We start from the raw sequence: 12895 nt of genomic DNA, 5'->3' as shown, positions 1-12895 counted from the left end.
TAAATGCTCCCGGAAGAAGTGTGTGTGATAGTGGGAGTGTGTATGGCTGCCAGATTGTGTAGTGTGTGGGTGATGCTGAATAGAAAAAAGATTCTGAAACAGCAGCATTTTAAAGCCATCACATCAAACATTCCATCCTATAACCACTCCAAATCAAGGCTCTGTGCATGATTTTTTTTAAACATGCACAATGGCATTTATAAACATAAATCCAAAGGCGGTTTGACTTTGTTGTGAGCTGCCTCAGTTTATTTCACACTTTCCTGAAGAAGGAGTTAAGAAATGTTGCGTACATTATTGCCCTTCTTTCTGAAACTACATTAGTCAAAAAAAATTCTGATATTTCAAATTGCTTGTATAATGAAAAAGTATAGCTACTGAAGAGATTTAACCATTCTCCATGCTGACTGAATTCTTGATGTATGAGGCTAAAAAAGAGTCAGTGAGCTGAATTCATGAAATCCATACAGGCACCAAAACTCAGAATATAAAAGAGGTTACCAACTGTTACTTGTCACCATTTTGACTGTTAGCTCGTAAAGTTAACATGTTAGAATGGATCATGTGATTTCCATGTCGGCTTGTCATGCACATCTTCATTTTTATAACCTTCAGAGGCACTTGTAAGACAGATACCCTCATTTCAACAAATATATATTTGCTTGAATATGGGCTATATACAGTATATATATATGGCTATATATATATATTTTTTTTTACATTTTAATTACATTATGGGTTTGTGTGATTGTCTACTGTCAGAGCAAGTTTCGGCACGGATTGTGCAGGAAGTGACGGCAGAGGCAGTGGCGGTGCTAAAAGGAGAACAGGAGACTCAGCGGCTGCCGTCAGGTGAGATGCAGATCCCAATACTGGCATAAGTGCTACAAGGAAGTAGGAAGAAGGAAAAAAAATCTTGTGTACAGAACTGGAGTCTATGTTGAGCGTTGAGTAAGGGTTAGGACACACTGCCGGAAACTATCCAGGGATTCAAAGACCTACTGAGGCAGCTTTGCCTCAGCAGTTTTCACACCTGAAGTTCAAAGGTTCATCTACAATATGTTATAGTAGAATCTTTGTCAGTGCTTTGCAGAGCATTACATACTCCTAATTTTTTCTCATTACAACTACAAACTTTTAATAAATTTACTGGGATTTGATGTAATAGACTGAAAAAGAGTAGTGAAGTAGAAAGAAAGTGATACACAGTTTACAAGCTGTTTGTAAATTAAATCTCAAAAGCTGTAGCATGCTTTTGTCTTTGGAAACCTGGAGTCAGTGCATTGTAAAACCACTTTTACAATGGCAAGCTTTTTTCCTGTTTTTTTTTCTGAGAATGTTTTTCTGTTTTGCAAGATAATGTCTACTGAGTTGGATTTAATTTGGGGCTGGACTTTGGCCCATTTCTGACTTATGATTATGCTTTGATCTCAAGCTCTTTTGAATCTCTGTTCATAAATATTTATAGGTTTTCTTTCAGCAATGCCCTGAGTTTAACTCCATCCATCTTTTCTCAACTCCCTGTTAAAAAAAGCATCAGGTTGATATGCAATGCTATTTTGTAACCACACATAACACTTTACATGTTTTAGAAAAAAGGCTCATTTTGGTTTCATCTGACCAGAGCACTTTTCACATGACTGCTCTGTCTCCTACATGGCTCAATTTTTTTTATGAATTTCTTTTCATAGTGCTTTTCTACTTCCTACTCTTCCATGAGGAACAACTTCGTAGAGTTCAGATCTAATAGCTCTCCTGTTAACAAGGTATCCCATCTGAGCTGTGAATCTCTGCAACTCCTCCAGAGTTACCATACATTTCTGGCTGCCTCTCTTAGTAATACGTTGGAGGATAGGTATATATGATGTTTTGAGATGAGTAAACTGTGTGTTTAGGATATTGTTTTAGAAACCTAAACCTCGTTTAAATGTTTCCATCACTTTATCCTTGACCTGTTTGGTGTGTTTTTGGTTCATGATGCCACTTGTTTACTAATAATCTCATAAAAATGTTTAAGTCTTTCGTACCAATTCTTTAAATTTTTTCCTTCCCTTTCTATCACTTCAAACATAAATATAATGCATTGAAATGTGGACAAAGGTTCTGGATATATATACACTTTTGCAAAGCATTGTTCATGCCACCTTGGAATCTTATACATTATTAGGAGAATATGCATGTACAGAGTATACAATCATCGATTTTAAGCACCATACGTCTGTATGTCCTACATTTACCGTATATAAATGAGCTTATTCTTTCAATGTATCGTCTTCATTGGATTTATGTAGCTATATGCTTGACTCATCTTCTCAAAATGCCTCTTTACAGTTGAAGATACCACAAACTTGCCTCCCTCCCCTCCCCCTTCACCTGCAGCTGAACACTTTGGTCCCTTGGAGCAAGGTAGGCCAAGAATAAAGAGTGCATACTTCTATTAAACTAGAGTGTGGTCTCCTTCTTTCCGTTGATTATACCTGTTGGGGTTGTGTATATGCACTACCCCTTGCACAAGGGTTTCTCCCAGTCTCCAGTGGGACAAACAATGCTATGATGCGTGTTAAGTAAGCCAAATACGAGCTGCGAAAAGCGACATCATGTTCTTCTTTCTCCTGTCATACATTTCCTGTAATATCTTACCACCTCTCCACCATCCTATGCCTGGAACATAGTCATCTTGAAAACCTTCATTTTTGCCATCGTCCATCCAGAGTGAAAGAAACTTCCACCTGCTTGTAGACTGTGTTGGTACAGGTATAGTCTTTTTATATGATCCTCTTCATACAAAACCCATTTTTTAAGCTCCATATGTCAGCCTTCCCACACACTAAAATCAACCATATTAGGTAACCCTTCAACTTCCTGTTAGTTGTTCCTTTGATTAATTTATGTTTTGCATGTCTTTGGCCATTGGGTTTTCTGCTCATTGTCTTTTGTCTGACTTATTTTTTTGTGTGTGTGGATGTAGTTTATAAGTCAGAGATTAGCTCTCTAGTCAACAAAAAGATCCAATATAAATCTTAGTATCTAAAGGTATAACTGAACTGATGGTATAAAAATGTCAAACAAAATTAAATCAGTGCAATTAAATTGTATAGTTTTAAAGTTGTAGTTACCTTCTTCTGTTGGAATATAAGGAAAACTGTTGTCGAAAAAGTAACTACAATAAATGAAGTGCTATTATTAGCTGTTTTCTTTCCACTTTAACACATAGACAAGTAAGAGTATGCTTAATTTTTGTGACAGTAAAAAGTGCTCCTAAAACTTGAAAGACTGCTGATAAATGATTCAAAACCAGAAAATTACATAGGTGCATCTCAATAAATTAGAATTTAATGAGATAGTAAAATAAAAAAGTTACATTTTATTTTGATTTTCAGAAAATAATATTAAATAAGAGCTGAGAACAAAGTATTTTTAACACAGAAGACCTTTTAAGAGGTCTGTCTGGTTATTGCATAGTATATGCATTCCATACTGTGTAGGAGCTCCTCTTAAATTACTGCTTCAGTGAGTCATGGCATGGATGCGATCATTTTCTGACACCTAATGTGCCCAGGAAGCTTTAACAGGATCTTTGTACTTGTCTCTCATCTTGCTCTTTACAATTCTCCAAAACGTCTCTATGGGGTTTGGGGTTTAGGTCAGGCAAGTTTGATGGCCAGTCAGGCACACTAATACAATAGACCCTCCTTCTGCTGATAAGCAGGGAGCACAAAGTGGTAAAATATACTGTTGTGCTGACTCTAGACTAAAGGAAACACAGAGGACCAGAAGATGACATGGCTCTCAAAAATCATCACTGACAGTAGAAACCTCATTAGATTTCAAAGGAAGTCTGATTCAGTCCCCTTCCACTCTTGCTCTACAATCAGAGACATGGATATTCTGAATGAGTTAAAATGCTTCCCCTCTTGTCTTGTTCAGAATCTGATTACATAAGAACTATGATGGTTCACATAACTGTGTGTGGTTGCTCTTGAAGGGCTGACTCCAGCTGCAGCCCACATTGTGAATCACCTACAGTACAAACTCTTGAATGGCCTTTCCTGCACTGCACAGTTGTTCCAATTGCATGCATACTTTTTTCTAGAACACTGTTTCCATCAACTCAACTTTCTAATGGCTACGACACTTTTTAAATAACCAGCTTCTTTAGCGAGGATATTTTGTGGCTTACCTCCATTGCGGAAGGTGTCAGTGATTATTGGCTGGACAACTGTCAAGTCCTCCCCATAGTTGAGGAAACAATAAGAAAATATTTCTTTTTAAAAAAAATTCTATTTATTGGTACAATATTATATTATCCAATTATCTGAGAAACAAAATTTGAATGTATCATTATCCATGATTATCTAAACAGATTATAATGTTTCATTTTTAAATTAAAATACTGAAAATAAATGTACATTTTGCTGCCACCCTAATTTATTTAGAGTCACCTGTTGGTGACTCTGTTTTTTTGACTGGTCTGAAAAATATCAAGGTTTAGATATTTGAAAAGGTGTTTTGTTCATTTTGCAGTTTAGACTAAAGGCCATTTTTCTGGTTATATGTCCTTCACTGAATACAAAAATCTCCGTTGCTGTTAATGTTGACTGTCTTCTATTTGTGTTCTATAATATTAGAAAGGAGCAGATGTCTCCATCAAATGTTGCCTTATTTGATATTCTTAGCTAGATAAAGGCTGGCCCCCAAAGCTTTGATTCATTTGAGTTGCTTGTCCACTTGTTTCTGTGTGTGTTATGTGTCTGTTCTTCTCTACCAAGCTTTTTCTTACATTCTTTTCTTCTACTAAACTTTTTGTATTTTGTTTCTTCTTCTAAATATCTTCATTTTTGTTTGATTCTGAAGCTTTTTTGTCTGCAAAAAAATGTCCATCTTAAAACAAGAACAGGCTAAACCATCTATTAAAAAAAATTAAATGTCCACAGTTAAACAATTTAGCATGACCTATTACTCAGCCTTATGAATTTCTTTATCTTCTATTACAGATATAAATAAATTAAAGACTAATTTAATAATTAGGTTTTGCTACAAAATCATATTTGGTGAAGAACCTATTTTCCATTTGAACAACTTTTGGCCCATCACCTACTTAGTGTTTTAGTCTGTGGAAAAGGACATTGTTTGGCACTCTTTTGCTAATAGCACAATCCTTGCTCTTCTACAACTTTTGACAATGTGCTTTGAATCAATATCACATTATGAGACCCATTGACAACACATTTTCAGTTTTCAGGTAGAGTCCACCTGGTATTCGGTTTTTAAAAACTTCATAATGCTTTATATTTGAACAAAATTGCCTGGACTTTTGAAGAGATAGAGGCCACGAGCATCACATAAACCTATCAGTAGACTTCACAAGATATTTTGAATATTCATCTTTCATTTAATGCCAGACCCAGTTGATGTGTTGCCGTAAATTCAGTCTGTGTTTCAGCTTACTACAGCACACCATTCAAGCTAAAGTTCTGCATCTATAGTTGGAATAGTAAGATAGAAAAGACTTTTATGGCATCACCGCCAAATAATCATTAAATAAAATTATCATTGTGAATTGGAAACACCCCATGCCACTCGGCTGCCAATATGTGGCACCTGCTTTTTGTCTTCTCATGAGATTTTTCCCAACTAAATAACTACAATAAAAATAGGAGGACATTTATAAAGGTTTTGGTGCTTGCCTGTGCTGCAAGTGGTGCAGAAAAGTATTTACAGTAAGCAAAACCATGTGGACTTTAAAATACAACTATTAAGTAATTTAATAAAATCCCTTTAAGATGGTCATTCTTTGTGTGTTTCTTCATTTTCTTCTTTTATCTTTTCCTTCTTTTTACTGTCTCTCTTTCAGTCTGTGTCCAAATTTCCCTGCAGTTCTTCTCCTTGTGTCTGTCTTGTTCGTAGATGTAGGGGATGAGGAGGAGGCGGGCCCTCTCCGCCGCTTCCAAAATTCTCGGGAGAGGTGCAAGTTCCTCGCCCCCTCCATCTCAGTTTCCGTGCCTGAGGACGACCCCTACCACTCCGACGAGGAGTACTATGAGCACCCATTGTTCAGCCCAGAGTGGACGCACTCGGGCGCTCGCCCCACAGGGCACGCCGTGGCCTTTAGACAGATTGAAGGTGAACCACGCATGGTTCCTCTTTGCCATTCTCCCCTCATCTCCTCGCTCCTTTGTTGTTTTCCTTATGTGATATTACCTTCTTCCTTCATTCCTACCCTCTTTTTGTCCTTCCGTCTCTCCGTTCTTCAGTTCGTCTCTTCGTCTGTCTTGGTGTGATGTTTGTGTGTCCTTTGTGATGTGTATTCACTCAAAATCTGACATTTTTATTTACCAGTCATACTTTTTCTTGTCATTCATTTTAACCGAAACAGTTGCTAGCTGTGGTTGCCCCGCCGTTAACTCTAGTACATAGCAGTGATGTGCATAAAGTACGACAATGTGTTTTTGTGAGTCACTCAGTGAGCATTTTCATCAGTAACATTGTTGCCCACAAAGCTGACTCTCAGGACATGACTTAAGCTCCATTGCTCCCATAACAGTCTGAGAAACTGTGCATATCCTCTATGCACACACCCCTCCCCTCCTTGCCAAGCATTTCCCAGTCTTGTGCTGGGAAATGCACAAGACTGTGCATTTCTTTCACTGTGGTGTACTATGCATACATCCATATCACAAAGACTTAACACTTACAGTGTGGCAACAAGGAAGACTTTCAGCTCACATGCACTTCAGACGTAGTTTAAAATCTGTGACTGTTATTGCATCTGGCTTAGAATTTGAATCTTTCCCCACAACAACTTAAAGATGAGTGGTAGTATAAAATCTAAATTACATGTAGTCTAAATGGCACTTTTAAATGTTAGCAATATATAGAATTTATTACAATCAGTCATTTACCTATTCATATACATACGAAGCCTCAACCTGCCTCTGTGTGAATGAATGAGTGAATGACTGATTGTATTGTAAAGCACTTTGGAGTTTGTTTTTTAACTTACTTACCAGCTTACTTAAAAAGGAAATATTGCAAGGTTTTAGTAGTTTAGCAGTCAATTTTTTATCATGTTAGTTTACAGTGCCTATAAATAAACATAAGCACACCACATAAACTGCTGCAAATTATCTCCTGTTGTATTTCTTTAAAATTGCTAGTTAAATAATGAACCTCAGAATAATTCTTTCATGTCTACACTGAGATCCTCATTGGATATTCAGTTATTAAATCTGATGACAGATGAAAGGAGGACTACATGGGCCTTCACAATGGAATAGTAGCTCAAAAAAAGCTTCTGCTTCACTTAAGTGGCTCTATAGGTGTGAGAAGTGGTGGAAAGAAAAAAAAAAAAGTGAAATAACAATGGTCCCATCTCAAACTGTTTTTCACAAGTTTCGTTGGTAATTAGTGCATTACCATCACTAACAGTACCAGCAACAATGGCAACTGTATATTTTCTACGTTTCAAAAATGAATAAAATTTTCAAGTTTAAAATCCAGTAAATAAAACTAGGTTTTCAAAGGTGTTTTAAAAAAAGTTCATTTTTGGGAGAGGTGTTGGAGGTGGACTTTCTACCACAAAGATTCAGTCATAGATCCTGGAGCTGACTAAAGTAAAAGTAAAGAAGCCTTATTATTTTCTAGCTATTTATAAATAGTGCAATTCCAAAAATTCACAGGGCAAATATCTTTTTATAGATGTTATCAGCCCCTTGTATATGTTCATCTCAAATGAATAGGGAATCCCTTTTAACCTAAAAAAGTGGTCAAAACCCACCAAAATGAATCAATGACAATATTAAAGTGACACAATCCACTTTAAAGATAAATTATTAAATAATTATTCATTCATGCCAAAATGTTTATTGTACGAGGAAGATCCATTAATAAAAATTAACCTGACTCTAATTTGCTGTGCAGGTTGACCAATTAGATGGCAATTTATTTAAATGGAAACAGTGACAGTTTTCACTTGTTTCACGATGGACTGCAAAGCATAAACAACAAAACTGTTAGATTTTTGAAGGAGTTGGTAGCTTGATTATTTCACAGTATCTTACATAAATGGACATATTGAAATATGTAATTTACTTTGTTTATTACATGTAAAAATATCTGGGCTTATTTATAAACTGGATTGTGGCATTTTTAGTTTCCTTCAGAGAGTGGCTTTTTATGTAAATACAAGTCACAAAGTATGTGATAAAATAGTTAATTATTTTAAACACTCACTCAAGATCCCTCTAAATTAAAACTCCATGTTTTGTGTGAAAAAGCTAACTGTTTGGGTCACCTTTTTACAGAGCTGAAAGTATCCCCTCATAAGTTATGTTCTTACATAACCCAAGTCTGTGTTGCCTGTAGTCTTATTGTGTCCCCCCTTTCACCCTGTTTTTGAGAAGAAGAGACCATGGAGGCTCTTACAGCTGAATACGAGGAAGAGGAGGAAGAGGAGGAGGAGAGTGCAGAGGCAGCAATGTCTGAAGCAGCTCTTGATGAGCAGCAGTGGAGTGGGGAAGAGCCCGAGCTGGACAGCCCCAAAGCTGAACTCTTAGATCAGACAGAGGCCTTAGACGAGGCACAGGTTGTAGACCTGGGGCAGTCTGAGGCAGCTAGTGCTGCCACAGAAAGCTCTGTGGACAGAGAGGAGGAGGAGGAAGAGGATGCAGAGGGTGAGGAAAGCCATGAGACAGGTGTGTCCTGCCCTCTGCTCTCCCTGCCTGCATGTTATTGCATTTGCCACTCTATTACAATGCAAGATGTGTCAGAAAGGAAGCAAATAACATAAGCATTATTATTCTACTGGAATGGCAAGTAATCCTCTGCGCTCTGCTGCGGCTGCAAGGCAACACAGGCTTGTTGGTGAAAAGAGTCACATTGTTCAAATTGACCTGTTTTTTGTGTGGTGTCTTTGCTTATGTTATTTTTTATTGTATTTACTTGATGTAGTTTTTGGGGCCGGCCATTTCGTGTTGGTATAATGATGTGAAGTGACGCTAAACATAACCGTGCTTTTTCTTTTTAATTTCCCCAGCTTATAAGCTTACTAGTCTCTCATTATGTTCAGACATAATGGCTTGGTGCTGGTATGCCAGTGCTGCACATTTAATGTTACCATGAATCGCAGTAGATAGGACATGCATTGCATTTTTAATCACCAGTCTCAGTACAGAGAGTTTATAAGGGAGCTGTGTTTGGTGTGTCTTGCTCAGTGTGATACAGGTGTTTGTTGAACCATATGTATATTTGCAATTATATCATCATTAAAAAAAGCAAAAATATATTAATTTGCTTTTTTCCTCACATGTAGCATTTCTCTGTCATTCTTGGGATGCTTGTTTCTCAGATGAAAAAATTACATAAAGTTATCATAGTTCCATGAGATACTCTAACAAATTTATGATTTATAACTTTTAACTTAAAGTGTAGCAATGATTTTCAACGAATGACAGAAATGCTGTATCCCTTACAGTTGGTTTTGATGCATGGGTACTCCTCCCATCTCTTATAACTGTTTTCCCATAAATCAGCATTACAGTTGCCTCACGCCGACTCCGTCACACTCCATCTCATGTCTTTCATCCATCTGTGACATGGTGGGCCCTTAATCTTGCCGTACCTCTTCAGTGATGGCTGTATTTGTGCTGTAAGTTTCCAAAGGAGAGCTTTGCCTGGTTGTGTGCAAGCTTTCCCAGTGACCGGCTTATAAACAATCCTTGTTCATAGCATGCTAAAGCAAAATTTTTCTTTTGTGATAGAAACAGTCAACTTACAGATATCTTTACAGCTTTGAAGATGGATGCAGACAAGCAGGACAGTGAGTCGATGAGCCCTGACAGCATTGGATCAGAAAAGCGCCCTGAGGAGTTTTTTGAGCCTCAGATGCAAGGTTTCTTTGCTGGTGAACGAGTTGTACCGGAGAGCCCGACCATGGATATGCCATCTTTTGTGCCTCCAGATGTTCAAATCCAAGCCAAAGAACCAGTCAGATCTCTCACACTTCAGCCCACGTATGGGGAGCCAATCACAGTGTCAGAAAAACAGCCATCAGTGGAGGTGGTGGAGTTCAGCAGCATCACTGCTCCTTCTGACTTCTCTTCGATGGGAGTTAAAGTTCAGGCAGGAGACACAACTAGCGAGGCCAGAGACAAATCAGGCATGTCGGCATACTTTGAAACCTCAACTGTGGAGGCTGAGGAAGGTACAGAATGTAAGGGCGAGGGGTATTATGAACTGAGTCGATCTGGTGAAAAAACAAATAAAGATGATTCCAAGTCCCAAGAAATCAGCTACAGCACACTGGCAGAAGCTAAGGATAATCCTGGAATACAAAAGGCTCCACCTGGAGATACCGACATGTTTGCAATTCCTGATAGAAGTAATGAATGCAGGCTTTCACCCGGTAAGCTTGCCTTAGAGCAGAGGAGTTACTCACTCAACATCACCATTGGAACAACAGATCAGAGTGGACAAGGCAGGCAAAGAAACTTCACCCCACTGGCCACAGACATCATGTCATATACAAGTGGAAGTCTTGACGAATCAGCTGACTACCTTCCAGTTTCTACACCCTGTGTAGATAAGCCTCCATCATTTCCTCCTCTTATCCTGGAGACTGCTGCTTCTGTCACGTCTGATTCCTCTTCCCCTCCAAGAACTGCTGAACCACCATTAAAGGTCAGTTCAGAACCTGAATCTCCTGAATCACCTGAGCCAAATAAAGGCCCTTACAAAAATGGATCAGTGATGACACAGGACTTACCGGAGATGCTAGACCTTGCTGGTACCCGGTCCAGGCTGGCTTCAGAAAATACAGACCCTGAAATAATCCAGAAGAAGTCACTCAAAGATGATGTACCTATCTTCACTGATGATCCTCTCGCTAGTATGACCTCAGGGGAGCTGAGTCCTGGTGTAAGAAAAAGTGATAGTCAACTGGAAGAGATGGGGTATTGTGTGTTCAGTGAATATTCAGGGCCTATGCCATCCCCTGCAGATGTCCTCAGCCCTACGAACACCTGTGGACACGTTTTTACCCCTTCTGTCTTGGAGGAGAAAGTTGCTGAACAGGCAAGAAAATTAGCAGTAAGAGATACATCCTTGGAAGACAAGATTTTGTCATCTGGAGGCGCCAATGTTTATGAGAGGGATGACCAAAGCCAAGGGAAAAGAAATGATTCACTTGAAGAAAGCAGCAAATATGATTCAAATGATCATCCAGCAAAATCTGTAAGTGAGACACCTTTTGGTCAGCTCAGTGAGCCCTTTGTGACACCAACTGTCACTGTGACTCTAGAGGAAGGAGAGAGGTCAATGAGTGAGACCGAACGCCAAGCCAGTGGCGAAGGTTCAGTATCAGAAACCGAGATCGCCGACTATGAGAGGCAGATCCGCAAGCTGGAGATGGAGGACAGGCCTCTAAGTCTTGAGGAGGAGCGGGAACTCCAGGAGCTCCGGGAGAAAGTGAAGCTGGTGCACCAAGAGGCCTATGAAGAGGTGGATGCTGAGGATGTTTACCAGCTGACTGGCATGGCCAAGGACCGCATTGCCAGGCCTGTGAAAACATCGCCTACTTCATCTGTAGAGAGCAACATTGATGATGACAAACTGCTTTCCCCAGTACTCTCACCCTCCAAACTTAAACAAAGAGAATTGTACGGTTCACCCAAAAGAGCAGCTTCGCCTGTGTCAGGAATAAACAAAGATGAAAGGGCTGAACAAGAGAGGAAAATGAAGGAAGACCAAGAAAGGGAAGCAGCTGAGCGAATAAAGAAAGATGAGGAAGAAAGAAGAATGAAGGAGGAAGCAGAATTCAAAGAAAGAGAGGAGCAAGAGAGAAGGGAGAAAGAAGAGGCAGAAAGGATACTGAAGGAAGAGACAGAAAGGCATGAAAAAGAGCTGACAGAAAGACTGGAGAAAGAACATAAAGAGAGAGAGGAGAGGGAGATGAAAGAAATGGAGGAGAAAGAGAAGAAAGAAAGAGAAGAGAGGGAGGAGAAAGAGAGGAAAGAAAAAGAAGAAAGGGAGATAAAAGATAAAGAAGAACTGGAGAAGAAGGAAAAAGAAGAGAGAGAGAGGAAGGAGAAAGAAGAAAGGGAGAGGAGAGAAATAGAAGAGAGAGAGAGGAAGGAGAAAGAAGAAAGGGAGAGGAAAGAAATAGAACAGAGAGAGAAGGAGAAAGAAGAAAGGGAGAGGAAAGAAAAAGAAGAGAGAGAGAGGAAGGAGAAAGAAGAAAATGAGAGGGAAGAAAAAGTGAAAGAACAAATGGAGCGAGAGGAAAGAGAAAGGAAAGAAAGAATGGAAAAAGAGAGAGCAGAGCAGGAACTGAAAGAGAAGGAGGAGAAGGAAAATATGGAGATGGAACTCAACAAGGAGAAAGAACAAGAGAAACTGACTCAAATGGACAAAATAGTTTCAGACCAGCCAGTAGAAGCCAAAGGAATGCAGCAAACAGAAAATGTCTCCATAAATCTTGCTGAAGGAAATCTGCCTGAAAAGGAGAATGCAGATGCCGAGGTGACAAAAGAGATACCAGAGACCCACGCTGCAATTGAATCTGTGGTGATGGTTGAAGACGATTTCATCACAGTGGTGCAAACCATCGATGAAGCTGAAGAACCTGGTCACAGTGTCCGTTTCTCTGCTCCACCTGAGGCTGAAACCCTCTGTGTTGGTGCACGGAAAGAAGAAGAAGAGGCAGACGAGGATGAATCTATAGAGTTGGCTGAGGAAGCAGAGTTTGAGGCAGCCAGCCTTGAGGAGGTAGGGGAAGTTCCTGTCTCCCCAGCACAGGAAGCTCAGACCAGAGAAACAGAGGGACGGTCAGAAAGCTACGATAGAGATGAAACTACAGCTGATGACTCTATCTTTGACAGCTCCTGGGTAGACACACAAG

General features: G+C 39.3%; 1 protein-coding gene across 1 annotated transcript in view; it reads left to right on the top strand.

Moving 5' to 3' along the window:
* The window catches only part of map2 (microtubule-associated protein 2), an 84821-nt gene that overhangs the window by 51496 nt on the left and 20430 nt on the right, over positions 1-12895 (top strand). Inside the window, 6 exon segments of the mRNA XM_028021906.1 lie at positions 763-852; positions 2332-2406; positions 5908-6123; positions 8403-8693; positions 9788-12021; positions 12196-12895. Of these exon segments, the coding sequence (XP_027877707.1) occupies positions 763-852; positions 2332-2406; positions 5908-6123; positions 8403-8693; positions 9788-12021; positions 12196-12895 (3606 nt within the window).

This window comes from Xiphophorus couchianus, chromosome 7 (genome assembly GCF_001444195.1).
Source record: "Xiphophorus couchianus chromosome 7, X_couchianus-1.0, whole genome shotgun sequence".
Taxonomy (NCBI): Eukaryota; Metazoa; Chordata; class Actinopteri; order Cyprinodontiformes; family Poeciliidae; genus Xiphophorus; species Xiphophorus couchianus.
Note: the sequence above shows the minus strand (reverse complement) of the source record. Positions and strands in the feature narration are given on the sequence as shown.